This window comes from Neofelis nebulosa, chromosome 16 (assembly GCF_028018385.1).
Source record: "Neofelis nebulosa isolate mNeoNeb1 chromosome 16, mNeoNeb1.pri, whole genome shotgun sequence".
NCBI classification, from domain to species: domain Eukaryota; kingdom Metazoa; phylum Chordata; class Mammalia; order Carnivora; family Felidae; genus Neofelis; species Neofelis nebulosa.
The window spans coordinates 60,222,192-60,243,815 of NC_080797.1; the positions used below are offsets into that span (position 1 = coordinate 60,222,192).

General features: G+C 52.3%; 1 protein-coding gene across 3 annotated transcripts in view; it reads left to right on the forward strand.

The window, feature by feature from the left end:
• KSR1 (kinase suppressor of ras 1) overlaps positions 1–21,624 on the forward strand; it is a 163,871-nt gene that overhangs the window by 74,461 nt on the left and 67,786 nt on the right. For all 3 annotated transcript variants that reach the window (XM_058703863.1, XM_058703864.1, XM_058703865.1), the window contains exon 2: positions 13,464–13,604. In XM_058703863.1, coding sequence (XP_058559846.1) covers positions 13,464–13,604 — 141 coding nt within the window. The remainder of the gene's footprint in view (positions 1–13,463; positions 13,605–21,624) is intronic.

A 21,624-nucleotide genomic window follows, 5' to 3' on the forward strand; every position in this document is an offset into this window, starting at 1 on the left:
GCAGAGAAATCCGGTGGTCTTTGGCCAGTCGTTAGAGAGGGTGGTCTTCCACTGCTCCTTGTCTCCCAGAGCTGACGTCACATCAGCCCCACTGCATTTCCATCTCAAACCCCATATATATACATACATTTTACACCTTCCTCTGCAGTGGCCCTAGTGAGACTCCGTGGTTTAGGAGTGCTTGGTTTTAATCTACTGACTGAAAATCATGCTGTCCCCTCCCGGGTTGCGGTTGGAGGAGAATACCTCGCGCTCTGAGCTGTTTGTTTCTGTCGCTCGGTGCTCCCTTTTCCCGCGGGGAGACTGCACGTATGTCAACAGATCAATCATCGACACGTGCATTGGGACACTTGCCTTTTGAGGCTTCCCCCCCAACCTCCGATCCCAGTCTGCCCGTCAGCTGTCAGATCCCAGGCTTTCCCACGAATGAGGCCGCAGAGAAGGTCGATGGGGACAGATATGTGCTGGGCACTTATAGCAGAGTCCAGCTGCTGGGCATGTATTATATCATTTTTGTCTTCACAGCCACCTTTTGAGCCTCCCACCCCATCCTTTACAAAAGAGGAAATAAAGGCTCAGAGACATTCTGTCAATTGCCCATGGTCCCTTAGCTTAGCATGGGGGTGAGATTTTTTTATTATTAGTTTTTAATGTGTATTCACTTTTCAGAGAGAGAGGGAGAGAGGGAGCACGCTAGCGGGAGAGGGGCAGAGAGCAAGGGAGACACAGAATCTGAAGTGGCCCCAAGCTCTGAGCTGTCAGCACAGAGCCTGATGTGGGACTTGAACCCACGAACCGTGAGATCATGACCTGAGCCGAAATCGGAGGCTCAACCAACTGAGCCACCCAGGGGGTGGGGGTGAGATTTGAACTTGGATCTATCTGGTGCTAATCCCCATGACCAGCTGGACCCACTGCCCTTAATAGGGTAGCATGTTTCCTGCATGTATGGGTTGGGGAGGGCCAGACAGAACCAGTAGCCCTAGGCTGGCTGGAGAAAGCTTCTCTTAGGTCTGCCCCCGCCCCAGGCAAATGCTGCCCCTGTGTAGCCTCTGTCTGTCTGACCCACCTCTCTGGCCGCAGGGACGTTGGAGATGGAACTGTTGGAGGAGTGGCTTTTGCTCTCGGCAGGTACGGGGTTCTCCTCTGCCCAGGACGAGGGGAAGGGGTAGTGCTCAGGGTTGGGGAGATACCTGGGCTGGGAGCTGCCCGTGGACAGGTGGCTTTGCCAACAGGTAGCAGGCCCCCTCCCCCATATGAAGCGCCAAGTCCCAGTAAATCAGACACATGGGCTCTCTGCTCTGTTAGCTTTTTTGCTGGAGAAACTCAGCCCTTCAGCTTCCTGCATTCCAGGGTGTTGGCGTGCCAGAAATTCCCTGGACAAACAGGGAAGTCTTCTCTTTATAGTAAAAATGCTAATAAAACCTCTCTAGAATCTGCTCCTTCCCTTACACCCACATTGCCACTAACTAAATTACCTTTTGTTCTCGTCATTTGCTGAATTGCGGTGGCTTTTTAATTGATTCTCCTGTCTCTCTGGTTGCTCCACACCCACTTCAATCTGTCCTCCACATGGTTTCCAGAATGATGATCGTTCAAAAATGCAAATCTGATCACGTTTTTTTCCTTTGCTTCCCTCTCCATGCCTGTGAGATTGCATGCAGATGTTTTAGTGTGGCCTTCTGGAACCTTCAAGAACCTTCCTGGACCTGCATGAGTGGGCTGACTTTGGTCTCCTGTTTTTTCCCCTCCTCTGTACTCTTTGGCTATTTGCTGTGTCTTTTTTTTTTTTTTTTTTTTTTTTAAGGCTCTGTCATTACTCTGGTCTTTTGCTCATGCTGTGCCCCCAACCTGAAGTGCAGGTTCAGCCCCTTACCCTGTGTCTGTGTGCCATACCGCATGGCCCACCCCAGCTTGCTGATGCCTTCCCAAGGATCTTAGCACCTCACCCCATAGTTAGACCCAGTCCCCTTGGGATCCGACAGCAAGTACATAAACCTATGTTGTGGCAGAGCTGACATGCTCCATGTGGCATCAGCTGTCCTGGTTGGAGGATCCAAGAAGGCCCTATTATAGCACCAATCAGAGGTTTCTTGTGGCTGTTGGACGGGATAGTACACAAAATGTGCATAGCACAGTGCCGGGCACAAAGGAAGATCCAGTTTTAAAACATCCAACTTAAAAACAGTCTTGGAATACAAAAATTACTTCAAATTCTGTAGATCATAGACTCACCTAAACAAAAAAGATAAAACTGCAAAACTTACAGAGCACACGAGTACATCTTTGTGAATGTGGGTTTGGCAAAAATTTTTTAGGAAATGAAAAGCACAAACCAAAAAAGAAAAACATTGACAAATTGGTCTTCATGAAAACATATCTGCCCTTTGAAATTTGAAAGGACTTTTGAAGGAATGTTTTTGGACACCATGTGGTCCCAAGAAGGATGAAGGGATACTTTTCCCTTTTGTAGGTTTTCTGGAAGCCAACAGGAAGCCTTAGGCTTAGAAACATTAGCCTTAGAAGGTTTAGAAGGAGGTTTGAAATAGTATGGGCTTAAAAAGTGTTAGCAGAGGGGCACCTGGGGGTTCAGTCCGTTGAGCATCTGACTTTCGGCTCAGGTCAGGATCTCGTGGTTTGTGAGTTTGAGTCCCACATTGGGCTCACTGCTGTCAGGGCAGAGCTCACCTGGGATCCTTCCCCCACTCGTGTGCACACACACTCTCTCTCAAAAATAAATAAAACTTAAAAGTGTTAGCCCAAAGGACAGCTTTCCTTTGCAAGTGACAGAGAATGTGACTTCAACAAATAGGCTGTTAGGCTCCTCCTACAGTGAGAAGTTTGCAGTCAGCTGGCTTACGTGTTGCTGCAGCTCAGCAGTGCCAGTGTGTCTGATTCTCCGGACAACTCTTGGCACTTGAGGTCTTGAAAGCAGGAAGGAGGCGGGGGACAGCCCCAGAGCCCGCCCAACCTGTAAGGAAAGAAATACTTCCCAGCAGGTCCGGCAGACGGGTCTTCCTGTCTCATGGACGAGAAGTGCCACATGTCACACATAGCTACAACGGAGGCCAGAAGTGGGGACGGGCTCATCACGACAGCCATGCTGGGACCCCCTCCCATGGGAATCTAGGCTGGGGCTCATGTTCCTGTGATACGAAGTCAGGGTAGAACACTGCTGACTCTGACCGGTTCATCACTGGGCACTGTGACAAGACAAAATCAGTCTGTGAGTGAGAAGCAAATCAGGAATGGACGTTGGGTAAGTAAGGAGCAACGCCTGATGCGATGGCTGTTATCACTTTGGGGGAGTTTGCCATCACGTTAGGTCATCTCTGGTACCTGAGCCACTCACCTGCTCTTGACCCTTGCCCCCTGCATAACCCTTTATCCTTTTCTGTGGCGACCCGAGTTGCTAGGCAAACAGTATATCCCCAGCATCCGGCACAATCTACACATGGCAGGTGCTTTCAGATCAGAATTTGAAGTGCCTCCCCTACCCCCATCCCTTCTAGAAGCTTCCAGGGGACCAGGTCTTCAGGGATAGTTAAGGGTGTGGTCCCATTGGCAGGACTCCACCTTTCCATTAGATATGCCCTCTGCCTTTCTTTCTAGGTACCCCACCCCCCACCCCCCACCCCCCGCTTAGTAATTCCCACCCAGGTCCACTGCAGCCTGCAGTGTCCGGACTTCTCTGGGATTACCTCTTGTACTTGAGGGGTTACGGGCTAAGCCAGCCTCTGTGGGCCTGGTGAACTTCAGACAGGCCTATGGGGTGTGTTAGAACTGAGACCAAGGCTGCGTCAGTTAGGAATCTGGCAATCACCTGAGGCCCAGGGCAGTTAGGGGGTGAAGCAGGTCTCTTGATTTCTCATGCTTTAGTCCAGTTCGTCCCACTGCCATCCCACTCCCCCGGGGACTTCTGGTTCTAAAAAACACACAGAGTACTGGGCTGGGGAGGGTGGGGCCGGTTTATAGTTTTGAATTGAGGCACAAAGTGAAACTGGAAACGTGGCCCCGAGATCATTTATTCACTAGCTTTTCAAGCTAAAGATTGCTTTCTGAAGAGCACATTTCTTTGACTCACCCGTGGCTTCTCAGGTGGAAGCTATCTTAGGATATTTAGGTCAGGGAAATAAATGCCTTACTCTTGAAAATCTTTCCCATCAAGTCTCATGACCACAGTGGAGCCTGAGATGGGAGAGCGGGGGTTGGCGAGAAAACTCCAGCCCGTGGCCATCCATCCTGGCCCCGGCTCCAGCTCCGTCTTTCCCAGGAAGCTTTGTAAGTGTTTCTAAATCACCTCAGTCTCTCCTTACCCTGCCTGCTCATACTTAGCTCCGGGGCAGTTACAACAGGTGATGTTATCTAATGGGGACCTGTGCTTCTGGACGGGGTCACCACTGCTGTGCTGGGCCCCAGGTGGGCATTCACACCCATCATGGAGGCCAAAGATGGATCCCAGTTTGTCTCAGCCTGGCCTTGGGACTCACATCTGCAGCCTGTTGTGAGACCTTGGAGTCCATATCTCCAGGGGAGTCCAGGAAGGGCAGAAAGCCCTGAGTTCCCAGCTGTGGCCCTGTCACCCCTGGCCTCCTTGGGAATGGCTCCACTTGTGGTCTGGGGCAGACTTGTTTGTTTGTATTTGAAGTTCCCCGACTTTGAGTTTGACGTCAGGACGGGGTTGCTAGTGGGAGGCTTGGCGGAGAGATTGTCTCCGCACAAATGCACATGGCTGGCAGCTTCCCCAGGAGAGCACCGTCGTGGGACAGAGCTGGGCGAAGGATGACTGATTGCAAAATGACCGGCTTGGGGATTGAGGTCACTTTCTCTTCTCCTTGCCCCACTTGCTTGGCACTCTTGCTTTCTCTGCCCCTTGCTCGCCAAGAACAGCCCCGACTTGGTCCCCTGGAGCCTCTGGGTCCCCTTGAGGGCTCTGGGAGGCTCAGCAGTGCTGGGGGCCAAGGGCTGCTGCCTCTGGTATTCTTGGAGCAGAGTGCTGTGGTCGGCCCGTGACTCTGTGGAGAGCCGTCAGCTGCGTCACGACCTTCAGAGGCCTTATGTTCTCAGAAATCATTTTGCAATATGTTGGCCATGGCAGCCAAAGCAGACAGCTTAGCTGGCTTAGGCTGGCAGGAAGTCCCCAGAAGTGTTCTCTAGCTGTGGGGAAGGGGTAGGAAAAGTAAGAGGAACAGCATGAAGGCCTGGGCAGGGCTGGAGGTACCTGGGAAGGAGCCACAGTGTCAGGAACCATCTAGGGAAGGCCGGAGTAAGTCTCAAGAGCTTTCATAACTCCCTGAAGTTTGGGATGGGATAGGCAGGGGCTTGGCATTAGCAAAGACTGCTGTCCGTGTCGTCTTAAAGTACAGTGTTGCCCACCTCGGAGGAGGGAGTCTGCTGGCTGGAGGACTGAGTGAGCCCGGGGAAGGGGGTGGAGGTGGGAGGGAGTGGCCATCCAAGTGCCTCACTTCACTCTGCAAAGCATGCTAGGACTTCCTTGACAGGGGTGGCTCCAGGTAGTAGGCGGGTGGTGGCTAGTTGTAATGAATTCAGAGCTGGTTTGGAGCCAGGGATCGGGTGTAGCCCAGATGATAGGTTTTGCAAATCTGGATCAGAAGCAGTGGCCCACTTGGGTGACTGGACACATTTGGAGAGTGGGAAAGTCTATGGCTTTTATTCAGAGGATTCACCGTCTGCAACAATCTGGGCATTGCCAGATTTGGGGCTTCTGACCACGAGAGAGTTACCTACCCACTGGCATCTTGCTTGTGCTGGTTAGGACCGCTTGGTGAGCCAAGTGGGTGGGTAGCAGGACCCATTATTTTGGGAGAGGATATGGTAAGAAACAGAGCATTGGGTCAAGGTCTGAATACCTTCCTTAATTACGTGGTTCGGGAAAGTTAGGAAGCTCTCATTGCCCCTGTTTCCTCATTTGTAAGACAGGAATCCTAAAACACATCTTTAAGTGGCATGGGTTTGGCATATGTGGTTTGACTCTTTGTGAGTGACCCTCAGTGGGGAGCCACCCTTACCATTGTGCTGAGGCTGGGCTTAGAATTGCACGATGCTGTCTGCTGGGTGAGTGGACATCCTTTAGCGAGCGATCCCAGCAGGCTGAACAGCGTCCGCATCTCAACACACTCTCTCTCTCTCTCTCTCAACTTGATGTTGCACGCATGGTACTTCCCACCAAGAGTCCAGAAAGGTCCATGGTGTTTTCATTTAGGCTCGACTGTGTTTTGTGGGGAGAATGATATGCATGGGGATGCTGCCAGCTTTGGGGTTATGTGGAGTTTGGGACATCACTCCTGTGCACTCCAGGGGTCCACTGCAGTTCCTTCCTCCTGGAATTTTCATTGAGAATCCGTGAAGAGGGAGAGAAAGTGGTAAGTCGCCACGTAAGTAGAAGAGACGTTATAACTACTAGGTCTGATAATTGAATACTGACACGATATGCATAATTGAGAGAGCGTGTTGTTGTTCTCAGGAATCTGGTGTCCATCTCTGTCTTTGCGTGGGGTTCATTTGTCCGTTTATATTTCAGCATCTGTCCTATCTCTCCCATAGACCAAACAGCCTGCCCTGCTTGAGACATGAAGACCCGGGATACTGGGAAGGGCAAGCATCTATCTGCTTGAGCAGCCGATGTCTGAGTCAGAGTTAGGGTTACAGATGTCTTGGCATCTGGCCACTTGCATAGCCTGGATCACAGACTTGGGGGTCACCAAATGGGGACCTCCCCATCCCGGGCCCTGCGGTGTTAGGATGTGGCTGACTTTTTTTTGCAAAGCCAGTTGATTTGCGTGTTTTCCGCAAAGGTGCAAAAGCCTGCATAACGTATAATCCAGGTGGCACTGGCCAACAGTCTTCACACTCTTCCTCAAGGCCATGCTTGCAGGCTGAGCAGGGCTAATACCGAGAGCATCCTGTTTAGCGAATGCTTCCTGTATTTTGGACATCGGACTCGGCGCTTTGTGTCCATGAATCCCACAGTAAATTTTCAGGGGTGCTAGGGGGCGTGTGTCATTTTCTCCACTTTACAGTCAGGGAGACTGAGATGAAGTAAACTAACCATAGCCGCGCCTCTGGTAAGTGAGGCATACCAGGGGGTGGAACTTAAGGTCTGGGTGACTGCTAAGCCTGTGCTTCCCTCTCCCGGTGATGGAACAGTTAACAATGGGAGGCGTGGCCCCCGGCCAGCTGGAACAGGTGGCGGTGGTACATGGCAGGCGTGGGCACACGTGTGCTCCCCACTGGAATGTTTCCCGGGTCATTACCACCGCACTGCCCGCCAGTCAGTCACAATGGCTGGCCCCGTCCCACCGCCCTGGGGAAGCCTCCGGGAGGTCACTGCTGGGAGACCATTCCAGCCAGTGTCGCCCTCTCTCTCTTCTGGAGGCACGGCCGTGACCGCTGCTCCCCACCGCGGCCGCCTCTGATGGATGTTGGTAGTGTGGCCGCAGGGGAGCACGTGTCCCAGATGACTAGGTCCGTGGGTCGCCCGTGACAGCTGTGATGCTCTCTGAAGGGTGGATTTGGGAGCCGTGGACACCTACACGGAGGGAGGTTTGGACAAGCTTTGAGCAGAGCAGACACGAGAGGCCTCTCGGGTTCCTGGGCCCCTTGCCATTCTGGGAGCTGCTTCCTGCCCCTGTGGAAGCTTCTTTCTCTCAGTGGCACGTGCTTTGGGAGCTCGACAGGTGTCTGCTCTTCAGGGATGTGTGATCAGCCTCCCCTCCACGGGAGCCGTGCCCAGGGCAGCCTCCACTGGGGAGGCCTGCTTTGGAGTCCCGCTAGAGCTGCAGGAGGTGATCTGGAGTGGATGCCACTCCGCTCCCTCCATGCCCGCTGGTGTTGCCAGGGGGCTATGTGAGCAGGAGGGCTCCTGCTCACAGTGTGTAAGCCGGGTCTTGGCCCTCATGCCTGAGGGCGCTTGGGTGGCTCAGTCAGTTGAGCGTCTGACTTCGGTTCAGAGCATGATCTCACGGTTCGTGAGTTTGAGCCCCGTGTCAGGCCCTCTGCTGTCAGAGCAGAGCCTGCTTCGGATCCTCTCTCTCTGCCCTTTCCGTGCTCAAGCTTATGCCCTCTGTCTCAAAAATAAACATTAAAAAAAAAAAAATGTATGCAAAAAGAGAAATGGACCTAATCTGTGAGTTCCACCAGCATTGCCCTGAGGACGACCAATGCCAGCCTTCAGGGTCATCTTTACCCCATCTCTGAAATGGGTACAGTCTCACCCACATCGGCCCTGTTGCCCAGGGAGGCTGTAAGAGCACCTGAAGGCTTGGCTAGGTGAGGTCAGTGCTCCCTGCGCACACGTTTTCCTCATCCCAGGCACTTTGCTGAACATCTTACATCCATGTTTTCTCATGTAAATCTTCACAGCAGCCTTTTGAGGTAGATCAACCCCATTTTACAGCCAGGGAAACTGAGTCTGACAGGCTAAATCTGCATCCACTTGCAGAGGGAGAGTGGTGGCAAGGGGGTTAGGGGCCAGGTCCATCTGTCTGGAGCCAGAGTGCTGCCTCTTGGCTATGGTTGGAGTAACCGAGAGTAATGTAGTAAGATGAAGACCTGTCATTTTTGTTTTTCTTTTTCCCCTCATTCCAGGCCATTTTGTATACGGTGACTCCTCTGGCCCCAACTTCCATAACATGAGACCCTTTTTATAGGTGGTGAGATTGGAGCCAAGCTAAGGGGGACTTTCCCCAAGATCCTTGATCTGAATGTGAGGGCCGGGACCAGGGCCTAGATCTTTCGGCCTAAGACACTTAGTGCCTGCTGTGTGCCTCGTGTCTGGTACTCCCTGCCAGCTGTTTGTGGCTCCCTTGAAGGTCTTCTGTACTTTCTGTAAGGCAGGCTGAGTGTCAGGACAGGGGTGGGGCACACACGCAGTGAAGCAAAAGAATATTGGGGGCGGGGTTTGAGACTTCAGTTCCAGCCCAGGGCCCTCCCTGGTGGCCAGAGGGCCAATGACTCTTTCCCTCCTGCTGTCGGTCCCTTTGCTGAAACCCCAGGTGCTTTTTCTATTCCGGAAAATTTATGTCTCGTGGTTTTGTGGTTGAGAAAAAATGATACTCCCTATGAACGGTACCCTTGTAGGCCCCCGGGGCCAGGCTGGCAGGCCCCGCTGTGGTTTGTCTGGGAAAATAGCCCTTTGGGTGCTTCTGTGACTGTGACCAGCTTTCCAAAAAGTGAGAGCAGGCTTGTTTTGCTCAGATGGAGGGAGGCTGCTGCAGGCCAGGGACCTCCATCCTTTGTGAATGAGGCTAGCTTTGCTACTTCAGCAGAAGCCAAGCCCCACAGATGCTGTTTCTTTGCAAGCTCTGGGGGGCTAGAAGCCTCCAGGACACCAGACCTGCCCGCAAACAGGTCACGACGCACTGCGTGTCTCCCCCTTTCCTTGCCCGCAGCTGGCCAGGCATATGGGTTGTTAATGGGGTGCAGTGAGGAGTCACTTCAAGTTCTGCACCATCCTACCCACGGCCCTGCTTTGTGCTGTCTAGTGGGGATCTCTCGCAGCCTTTAAGAAAAGCTGCTCATTCCTCTTCTGGGAATTTGCCTTGGTTTTTGAGACTCTCAAGCTCCTGAGCTAACACTTATGCCATTGGTATTTTTACTGTCGCTCTGGTAAACGTGTGCTTGTCAGGGCTCCAAGATGGATTACGTGTTCATTCGCCCATTCATCCAGCAAAGGTTTTACGGTAGCAAACTGTGCGTCCCAGGAGCGATGCCGGTTCCCGGTGGGGACCCAGAACACAGACCAGGCACCTGACCTTATGGAGTGTACAGCCTCAGAAAAGAAGCAGACAAGTAAAATGTTAGAATCAGAACTTGGATGTGAGATCTGGTGGGGGAGAAGGACAGCGGGCTAAGGAACAGGGCTGAAGGGGTTGGGCAGGGTATCTAAGCTGAGTTGTGGCTCAGGGGTCACGGGGAAGAGCCTTCTGGGCAGAGGTCCTCGAGGCTGAAAGGGGCAGGATATGCTGGGGACTGAGGTCGAGAAAGCCCCTGGCTCATCGCTGAGGCCAGGTTGGCCAGTCTTGAAGTTGACCTGGGATGGCCAAAGTCGTACGTAGGGTGGACATGTTTTTAACTGGCTCCCAGGGGTCTGGTCCTCAGTTCCCAATGCCAGTGGTGGATGGCCCTCCCTGCTGCTGCTCTGAGCGCCTGTGGCCCGACCGTGGAAAAGAATGGTTTTGACTCTGTACAGTTAACTTGATGTCTGGCCCTCTCTTTGGTCAGCTCTTCGAAGCTGTGGTTGGAGAGCAGCTTGGATGGACGGAAGAAGCGGCTGTAAGAAGTGCCCTAACGCGGGGATGAGACCTGTGGGTTTCCTTCCCACCTTCCTTTTTCAGGCCGTTTGAGCACATGTTATGTGCCAGGTGCAGTAATAGGTGTGTGGGGACAGTCACGAATGAGGTGGACACGGTCCCTGCCCTGACATGTAATAATAGGGGGACTTACGTAGCCTTGGGGGGGTTTCCATACTATCGTTCAATCCCCCCAACGGACCGTGGGCTAGATAACGTCATGCCTACTGTATAGATGAGAGAACCAAAACTCAGAAAAATGAACAAACTTCCCCAAGGTCACATAACTGTTAAAACGGCAAGCCTGCATTTGAATCCAGATTTCAGTTCAACCCCGAAGCCTGTGCTGTCTGCTGCCCTGGGAACTCACCTGTGTTGGGGGCAACTGGGGCCAAAGCTCGAACATGAAGCTGCCGTGATCAGGGGCTGCTGTAAGAGGTGCAGACGGGGAGACAGGATTTGTAACTAGGCCTGGGAAGTCTGCCCAGCCTGCTGTAAGAGGTGTAGACGGGGAGACAGGATTTGTAACTAGGCCTGGGAAGTCTGCCCAGCCCCGTGGTGCTGGAGGAGGGAGGTGCAATTAGCCACTGCAGGCAGTTTGAGCAAAGGCCCAGGGGTAGGAAAGTACAAGAAGTATTTGAGGAATACCTCCTAGGTGAGTGTGTGCCTGCGGGACAGGTTCGGGGGGCAGCGAGCGGAGTGGAGATGAGCCTGGGAAGGAACATAGAGGGCCCTGATTTTGGAATCAGCCTCTGGTCACACTGGGAGGGATAGATCATTGTAGGGTGAGGCTGGGCACGTGAGTGCCTCTACTGAACCCTGCAGGATGAAAGGGGCACTCACACCTTCTTGTTAACTGTGCTCTGAAGATGTTCCCCAGGGGACTTAGGCTCCATAATAGGACAGCAAATGTGCCTCTTGTTGGGGTTGCTGGCCTCTGGAGAGAATGTTCGATTAACAGTGTCTGCTTTGGGTACCTGAGGGGCACGTGGTACAGAGGGGCCAGGGGTTTGCCTCTCTGTAGGTTTCACTCAACATCGAAACTGTAAATCGAGTAGCATTGTTTTTGTCCTGCCTCAGTGTTCCCTCCCGAACACTTGTGCCTGGTGGCCGCAGAGCCCTCTGAAGACAGCAGGACTTCACGGTGCTCAGGGCCACATGGGGCGGGCGGTGGGGGGGGGGGCGGGGTCGGGGAGTGGGCAGTGCCCTTGAGTCTAGCAGATTGTGAGCCTGGGGCCAAACAAGTTGCTGGGGGGACATTTCAGAGAGGCTGATGGAGAAGCAATGGTTTTCTTGTCATTATGGGTCTCATTTCACGCCCCACATCCCTCTGACCACAAGGATTCTTTACCTGGGGTCTGTGCATAGAATTCAGGGAGTCTGTGAATTTGGAGGGGGAATATATGGAGCCTTTATTTTCATTAACCTTAACTGAAATTTAATACGTTACTCAGTTTGGATGTAGGCAACAAGGCCCAATCATCTTAGCAAATACGTGTGACTCAGTCGCCAGCGAAAAGCACAACTGTGTGCATATCACGTTACAGTTGTGGCCATATCTAAAAAAGTAGTTGACACGTCGCAGCTTCAAAGCTATCATAGTTGTGAGATCCACTGGCAGCTTTCATTTGGTGCTTTAATGAAGAAGGGCTTTTAGTACCCTACCACCATTCTAAATAACGTTTTGAGAAATGTCTTTAGATCTAACTGATCCCCTTTATAATCCCAAGTGCTTTGTCTGAAGCTTTATTCTTAGGAAGGGACCAGGGCTGCCTCCCTAGAAGGCCAGAGCTGCCCGTGGTCCCAAAATTGTCAAGAGCTCCTGTTTGGAATTTAGGATCCTTTCTAGATATTTGAAATGTTGTCATTAATTAGTATTACTTCTTAGTATAGTGACTGTGTTGCCAAAAACAGTGCGTACCCTTTAGAGAAGTACACTGAGGTACTTACAGAGGGGGAAGAAAGGGATGTGAATTAACAATATAAACCCTCGAAGAGAGGTAGAACTGGGAGGTGGCCCCAAATGGCAAGGCTCCTGCACAGGACTTTGAAGGTGATGCATGCCTTCCGGGAAAGCTTGCAGGTCACCAAGAGGAGGCGGCTGGAGTCTCGTCAGCCTGACGGCAGCCCTCATGGGGTCCCTGGGTCGCTGGATCTCAGCCGAGCCCGGGCAGCTCCCTGGTCCCTCTTCTTGGGGGCCGTGAGGTCATTTCCATCTGTTCCAGTCAGCTAGCCCTTCTTTTTTTAATCAGCCCCAGGCCGTGACCTGCTCCCCGCCCCCATCCCGCCCCCCTCTACATTCCTCGGGACCGTGCGGGCTACCCTGTTGGAGCCCAGCGTTTGTCGGAGAGAGCTCCGGGCCGACCTCAGCCAGGCCGTCCTTATTTAAGCTTACTTCATTGAAGTTTTAGCCTTTTGAGAGGCTTTTGAAAACCGTGGACCCTCTTCCCCTGGAAAACGCATCTGAAATTTGCACACGTTCTGCCCGCTGGCGAACCCGAGTCAAGGACCTTTGCCAGTAAGGCCACGTCCCCAAAGGCATGGCCTGCTCTGGGTATGCTTGCGTGTCACGCACCGAGCGCCTCATTTCTTCTCAGCCTCCCCGAGAGGGAGGTTCTGTTATTATCCCGTTTCCTGGAGGAGGAAACGGAGGCTTTTTCTGGGGGTGGGGTTCAGTAACTTGTCCAAGGTCACCGGGCTAAAGTGCGCCCGAGTGCCCGGATCTCAACTCGCACAGTGCGAGTCTAGGCTGGAAGCATCCTAAGTGGAAGGTTCCTCGTTCGCTCCAAACCCCCATATCTTCTCTATCCTCGGTTACCAACCAGTCCCGCACCCCTCCCCAGGCAGGAAGCCCTTCTTCTGTTTTAACCCCGTTCTCTGTTCTGAACAGTGTTGCCCATCGCTCTCTGAGGAGCGTAGTCCCGAGGGTGAGGCAGTGTCAGCCAGCTTTGGGGTGAGGAGGGGCCGATGGGTGGTCGTCCCGGTTTCCTGCTGGCCTTCTCAGACCCCTCTCCTCTCCTCCTCCTTCCCGTGTCCTCCTTCACTGCTGGGGAATCCCGCCGACTGCTGTGTTTGCCAGAGCTCCCGTGTACGGGGCCGCCACGTGCATGAGCCCCGAATGAACCGGCTTTTTCTTTCCTGGGCTCCCCACAGGCGAAGCTGGTTCGGTACATTTGCAAGCAGCAGCAATGCAAGCTGAGTGTGGCTCCTGGCGAGAGGACCTCAGAACTCAACAGCTACCCTCGCTTCAGTGACTGGCTGTGTACCTTCAATGTGAGGCCGGAGGTGGTGCAGGTAAGCAGGTTGCGGGAACTCGGGTCAGCGGGTGAGGGGAGGGATTGTCAAGCGAAGGGACCCCACACAAACCCGGGGACTGGCTCCGCCGTGACTGTGACTGAAAAGCCATGCTCTGTCCTCTCACAAAGGGGACTTGGGAGGACAGCAGTAGCGGGAGGGACCCAGGGTAAATGTGGCTCTGGCATGTGTCCTGGGTGCCACTGCTGTATGAGCTACACAGCCTGACCCCAGGGATCGTTCCTTGATTCACCATAAGGACAACAGCCAACACGTCTGGAAACATTGGCTGCGTGACAGGCACCGTGGTAAATACTTTGTCTGGATAATCTCCCTTAATTCTCGCAAAACCCCGTGAAGGAATTACTGTCGTTGCTGCCTTTTTATATTTGAGGAAATTAAAAGCACAGGATGGTTACGTAACTCGTTTTAAGTCGTACAGCCAGTAAGTGATAGCTTTGGAGTTTGGAAACAAGGGTCTGAGTTTAGTGTTCTCTTATATCTGCTGTACGGTACTGTTTTCCCTCCTTGCTGCCCTCTTCCCTTCCCTCCAACCTCCCCACCCACCAGCCAACTAATTAGCAGGTGAGCATGAAGAGTATACCCTATGCCAGGTCGTAGGGGTACAGGACAGCTCTTGTGGGGGATCAACAAATCAGTGTGTGGCAGGTGCAATTCACCCAGTCAGGTCTTTTAAATCCCTTTGATTCTAAAATTAAAAAGTTGACTTTCGCAATTTTTTTTTAATTCTTTTTTTTAACGTTTATTTATTTTTGAGACAGAGACAGAGCATGAACGGGGGAGGGTCAGGGAGAGAGGGAGACACAGAATCTGAAACAGGCTCCAGGCTCTGAGCTGTCAGCACAGAGCCCGACGCGGGGCTCGAACTCACGGACCGCGAGATCATGACCTGAGCCGAAGTCGGCCGCTTAACTGACTGAGCCACCCAGGCACCCCAATTTTTTTTTTAATGTTTATTTACTTTTTGAGAGAGAGAGAGAGGCAGAGAGGGGGAGAGAGGATCCAAAGCAGGCTCCATGCTGACAGCAGAGAGCCCAATGTGGGGCTCAAACTCATGAACTGAGAGATCATTACTTGAGCCCAAGTTGGACACTCGACCGAGACACCCAGGTGCCCAACTTTTGCTATTGTTTTAAAAGCAATATGAATTGATTACATATAGACACTTTGGAAAACAGAGGAGGAAAAAAATCACATACCTATTTCCACTACTCAGCAAAAATCTGTAATCATGAAGATTTTGATACTTCCTTCTAGATTTTCCCCCCAATACCTAAGTCTTTTTTAAAATTTCTAATGGGTTAGGGGTGCCTGAGTGGCTCAGTTGGTTGAACATCCGACTTCAGCTCAGGTCATAATCTCACGGTTTGTGGGTTTGAGCCCCGCGTTGGGCTCTGTGCGGACAGCTCAGATCCTGGAGCCTGCTTCGGATTCTGTGCCTCCCTCTTTCTGCCCCTCCCCTGTTCACTCTCTGTCTCTCAAAAATGAATAAACATTAAAAAAAATTTTTTTTTTTAATTTCTAATGGGTTAGACCTGTGCTCTCTAGTAAGGTAGTTACTAGCCAATGTGGCCATTATCTACTTGGAGCATGGCAAATCCATATTGAGGTGTGCTGTAATTTTAAAGATAGAAATCCAAAGTTGTACTGAATTATGAAGACTTGTAGAAAAAAAGTAAAATATCAATAACTTTTTGTATTTAGTATATATTGAGATGACACTATTTCGGATCTATTAAGCTAAATAAAATGTTAATTAAAATGAACTTCAGGGGTGCCTGGGTGGCTCAGTCGGTTAAGCGTCCGACTTCGGCTCAGGTCATGATCTCACGGTTTGTGAGTTCGAGCCCCACTTTAGGCTCTGTGCTGACAGCTCAGAGCCTGGAGCCTGCTTCAGATTCTGGGTCTCCTCTCTCTGCCCCTTCCCAACTTGTGTTCTGTCTATGTCTCTCAAAAAATAAATAAGTGTAAAAAAATTTTTTTTTTAAAATAAATAAAATGAACTTCAGGGGCACCTGGGTGGCTTGGTCCGTTAAGCGTCGGACTCTTACCTCAGGTTCGTGAGTTCAAGCCCCGCATTAGGCTCAGCACCCGGTGTGAAGTCTACTTTAAAAAAAAAAAAATGAGGGGCTCCTGGGTGGCTCAGTCGGTTAAGCATCCGACTTCGGCTCGGGTCATTATCTCATGTGAGGTCGAGCCCCACATCGGGCTCTGTGCTGACAGCTCAGAGCCTGGAGCCTGCTTTGGATTCTGTGTCTCCCTCTCTCTCTGCCCCTAACCCGCTCGCATTCTGTCTCTGTGTCTCAAAAATAAATAACGTTAAAAAAAATTATTTTTTAGAAATGAATTTTGTATATGTTCACTTTTTTAAATGTGGCAATTTAAAAATTTAAGTATGTGGCTTGCATTATATTTCTGTTGGGCAGCGCTGGTTTAAATCATACTGCATAAATGGTTCTCTGTTTTGCTCTTCTCATTTGATATGCTAACCAGCCTGTTTTCTTCATAGGTTCGTACTTAGTAACCCCCTCCCTTTTTTTTTTTTTTTAACGTTTATTTATTTTTGAGACAGGGAGAGACAGAGCATGAACGGGGGAGGGGCAGAGAGAGAGGGAGGCACAGAATCGGAAGCAGGCTCCAGGCTCTGAGCCATCAGCCCAGAGCCCGACGCGGGGCTCGAACTCACAGACCGTGAGATCGTGACCTGAGCCGAAGTCGGACATTCAGCCGACTGAGCCACCCAGGCGCCCCTCCCCGCCCCCCCTTTTTAACATAGCTGCATAATGTTTGAGTGTATGTGATGCAATTTATCAGGCAGTGGTTCATTCCAGTCATCGGCTGTTCCATATAATTTAGTGGTTAATAGGATTTATGCACCTATTTATAGACTTAGGAACTTTCCCTAGGGGAGATGCCTGGATAGGCAGTGATATGAACATAAAAGTTTCCTGCCATGGCGGGGGAAAGGGAGGGGTGAGGGTGAATGGGGGGCCCAGGGGGTGCTCTCAGCACGTCACGTGCTCCTGGCTTGGTCTGGCCCCGGAGACTCTCCTATTTGTGGCACACACCAGCGGTTACGAAGCTGGCCGGAAGGAGCTGCTGTGTGAAGGTTAGGGAAGCTCGTTTGTGAGTAGTGTTATTAATGCCTGCACACGCACATGTGTGTAATGAGCGACGTCTCTGTGCCCACCCACCTGTGTAACGGCTTCCTGCCACGTAGGAAGGAGATCTGAACATGTAATGTCTGTCTGTGGCGACGTGTTTAAAATCCTGGACTTGGGAACGAGGAAGAGTTGAATAGTCGCCCCCGTCCCCCAGCCCGCCCCAAACCTCTACCCCTCCCCTTCCCCGGTCTCGGAGGTAGAAAGCGGCTTCTCCTCACACCTGTGTCTGTAGCTTGTGGTGGCGGGTGCCAGGCCCCCCACAGAGGCAGTGACTTGCCCAGCGTCTCCCCGGTGTCACCCCTACTTCACAGACAAGGACCACGGTTCAGGGAGGCTGAGGGGCCCTGTGACGATCCAGAGCTGGTAACAGGGACACTCCTGAGGTTCAGACCCGGGCCTACTGGTTCCAACCTGTGCCTTCTGACTGCCTTTCTAGGGCCTGAGCCACCTCTGGCAGATGGCTTAGCTCCTCAAGGCATTTTCCTCGGATCTGCACAGTTCTGAAGTGCACCGGATGCCCTGTTGCACCCGTGTCTGTCTGTCTGAGAGAGGAGCCAGGCGTGCCCGGGGCAGAAGCCAGTACCATGGAGGCTGGCTGCACGGGCATAGGCCCCCGGAGAACCCTGTGGTGGCAGCCAGGACAGCGTCTTCCAGCCCAGCCCGGAGGCGTGGCAGACAGATACCGAGTTGGGTGATGTTTGAATCACAGGGTCGTGAGCGATGCATCAGAACTGGTGGTAAACGGGGAGCCGGCTCATTTGTTTTCTTTTAATTTTTTTTTTTTAACGTTTATTTATTTTTGAGACAGAGCGAGACAGAGCATGAACGGGGGAGGGTCAGAGAGAGGGAGACACAGAATCTGAAACAGGCTCCAGGCTCTGAGCGGTCAGCACAGAGCCCTATGCGGGGCTCGAACTCACGGACCGTGAGATCATGACCTGAGCTGAAGTTAGACGCTTAACCGACCGAGCCACCCAGGCGCTCTGGAGCCGGCTCATTTGTATGTAGGGATCGCTCAGGCAGGCGGGAGAGCCCAAGAGCCAGGTGTGGTTTGGGTACCAGGATGCTACCTGGCCTGGGGGACTGGGGTAGAGTCAGAACGGAACGGAGAGCTCCGTGGGGATGAAGGGGCCAGGGTGAGAGAGCAAGAGTGTCTCCGGCTGCCCAGTGACCTCTCCCGTGACTTGGAGATCACGAGGCGGCTCAGAAACCAGCATGTTTCGGGCTGAGCTCTCGTTCTCCCCCATCTAGTTACACAGACACGTTTTCTTCCCACGCTGCCCAGCTCAGAGAATGGTGGCCTTATCCACCCAGTTACTCAAGCCCCAGGACTCACATCCCTGAGTCCTCCCTTGCCGCCCTCACGTGGGCAAGCCCTGAGCGAGCCCTGTGCGCCCTGCTTCGAGATCTGCAGACCCATCCTCCTCTCTCCATCCCCACCACCAGCGGCGCAGTCTAGGCCGTCATCCTCTCTGGCCAAATAAACGGCAGATTCCTCACATGCTTCGGCCTCTCCAACCTCCTCTCACCCTCCTCTTTGCTCCCTCTGGTCTGACCTTTGCACTCGCTCTTTCTCTCCCTGGAGTGGTCTCTCTCCTTGCCTCATCCCGTGGACATCACTGTGGCATCAGGACCACTGCCACCTCCCCTGAGCAGTCTTCCCTGATAATCTGAGCGAAAGATCACTCCTACCCTTTATTCTGTACCAGTGCATCTTGGCTGATTTTTCTCAAGGACGCTGACCGCTTTCTGGGGTGGCCCTAACTTATTTGTTGTACAGGATGTCTGCTGTCTCCCACTGGAATACAAGCTCCAGGACAACCCACCGAGTGTTGGGCCTGATGTGACAATCGAGAGGGAGGAAGGGTGGATCTCATCGTTACGTGGTGGATGTCCCGGGAGTCGAGGGTTTGGTCCTGAGTGGGTGGTGACACAGGTTACTCCAGGGTCGGGCTTTCCATGCTCTGCAGGGGAAGCCACTTTGGGATGTCACAGCCCCAAAGATCCACCTTCCCAGCTCTGCACAACTACCCATGAGTCAGCCTCTGGGAGGAGCCCTGGAGAGTCGGTGCCCTCAGGAAGGCTGGGACAGGCCAGTGCCCCAGGGCGTCCTTGGCCCTCTTTGGCACTGCCCTTCTGACCACACCAGCACCCTTCACTCACTAAGGGGTTGTGCCTCCAAAAGCCGGACAGCCCTTTGCCACGAGGCCTCTAGCTTGGTTACGGGCCTGCGCCGTGAGCAATGTGCCTCTTGCTTGCTGAAGCAGGTGCGAGGGGCAAGTGCTAAGAGGCACTGTGGTGTTCGCCGGGGTGGAGGAGGGAGAATTCAGGCAGCTTCCTCACCTTTCCTCCTCAGCTGCTGTTATTCCCGAGTGAGAGCCAGACCCAAGGAGACGGCTGGAGGTTTGCACACAGGTAGCTCGAGATAGCCATACGGGGAGTGAAGAGAAGGGGGGAGTAAATGGAAGGCTAGGAGCAGGGGCTCATGAGAGGCAGGTTTCTTTTCTTTTCTTTTTTAATGTTTATTTATTTGTTTTTGAGAGAGAAAAAGAGCAAGAGAGCTAGCGGGGGAGGGCGGGGAAAGAGGGAGAGAGAGCATCCCAAGCAGACTCCATGTTGCTAGCATGGAGCCCAATGCGGGGCTTGATCTCCCAAAACCATGACATCGTGACCTGAGCTGAAATCAAGAGCCGGCCGCTTACCGCCTGTGCCACCCAGGGGCCCCTGGAGGTGGTTTTCTGAATCAAGAGGCAGTGGGCGTCAGCTCAAGGCCCAAGAAGGGCAGCGCAGGGGACTGAAGCTGGGCCTGCCCCCAGTGTCAGCCTCCCCACCCCCCCCCCACCCCCACCCCCCGCTGCTGGTCCCAAAGGCCACTCCTGGGCATCCTCACCAGGAGGGTAGAGGAAGTGGGGCCTGAGCGCATGGGGAGCAAGAGGAGGGTGGGCCAGACTGCCCCAGAGTGCCTGGCCGGCAGCTCTCCACATGGGTTTTAAGAATCCCAAGGAGGGGCACCTGGGTGGCTTAGTCGGTTAAGCGTCCGACTTCGGCTCAAGTCATGATCTCACAGTTCGTGAGGTCAAGCCCCGCGTCGGGCTCTGTGCGGACAGCTCAGAGCCTGGAGCCTGTTTCAGATTCTGTGTCTCCCTCTCTCTCTCTGACCCTCCCCCATTCATGCTCTGTCTCTCTCTATCTCAAAAAATAAATAAACGTTAAAAAAAAAAAATTAAAAAAAAAAAAAAAAAAGAATCCCAAAGGAACCATTGGCTGGTTTCAGTATGTCTTCCCCAAGCTCTCCAGACCCCTTTTCTCGATTTGTCTGTTTCTTCCCTTCACATCTCCGATTGGTTCTTAGGCCCAGGCCAGAGTTTTCTGGAGGGTAGAAAGAAGAGCCGTTTCTATTAGCAACCCCAAGCCCTGCTGAGTGGGAAGGAGGCTGTCTCCGCTTGCTGAAGAGACCGTCTTTATTCCACTGGATATTCTTTCCTGCTTTGTCAAAGAGTAGTTGGCCATACGTTTGTGGGTCCATTTCTGGGTTCTCTATTCTGTTCCATTGATCTGAGGGTCTGTGTTTGTGCCAGCTTATTTTCTTAAATAAACGTTTTATTTGGGAATAGTTCTAGATTTGTAGAGGTTGCACAGAGTTTCTGTCTGTGGCCCTCACCCAGTCTGCCCCATCATTAACATCCTACGTTACCACGGTACATTTGTCGAAACCAAGAAAACAACGTTGGTACATTACTGCTAACCGAATGCCAGACTCTCTTTGGATTTTTCACCCGTCTTCCCATTAGTGTCTCCTTCCAGTTCTAGGATCCAGTCCAGGGTAGCACATTGTTCCCATTTACATACAAATTTGTTTTCTTTTTATTTTTTACGGTTGCTAAAATGGGCCTCTACATTATTTTTTTAGTCTTAATCTCATGTCTGTGTGAGTCGTACAAATCATCTCATTCCTCTCTAACACTAGACTAGTTAAGAGATAAGATATCTTCAAGCTATCTTAGCAACAACTGAGGGGTGCCCATCTATGCACAGAGAGGCACACACAGAAGGCATCAGCTTGTGCCCAGAAGGGCCCATGTGCCCAGTCACAAGCCTGTGGAAACCCTTGGCAAGTATTTGCTGGGAGAGAGAGTGACTGAGGAATGAACGAAAGTCTTCTTCATAGGATGGAGGCTGGAGATGAAGACTTTATAACACGGTCCTCCTCTCTCTATGTCCTTTTTATGTTTCGTTGGGTTTTTTTGGAGAAGAGATCTAAACCATGAAGTCTGGCTGTTTCCTTTGCTGAACTTTCAGTGCTCGCAGAGCTGTTCCCCGAGGCCTCTGGGCATGGCCTTTGGCTGGTGGCACTTGTCGCTTTGGCTTCTGAGTTCTCTGTGTATCTTGACCCTCCTAGGAAATAGTGGACAAAGAGAGGGGACGGATGTGGCAGTGGCCTCGGTGGTGGCTGCACTTCCCGGTTTCTGGGGTGGATGGAGGGGTTCGGCTCTCCTCCTTCCCTTCCCGAGTCCGAGCACCAGAGCCTGCTGTGGGTGCTTCTGACATGCATGGCCTTTGATTCTAACTCTTGCACCACGGATGTCGGGGATGGACAGCTCAGGAGACACTTTCGAATGCTAACCCAAACCATCAGAGCTTCATTTAGAGTGACGCTGTCCCAATAGAGCTTTCTGTGATGATAGAAGCATTCTGTGCTGCCCTATCCACCGTGGTAGCCGCCAACTACACGTGGCCATGGACCACTCGAAATATGGTTAGGGTGACTAAGAAACCAAAATTAAAATTTTATTTTATCGTGATGACTTTTAATAACGTAAGGAGACGAATGGCCC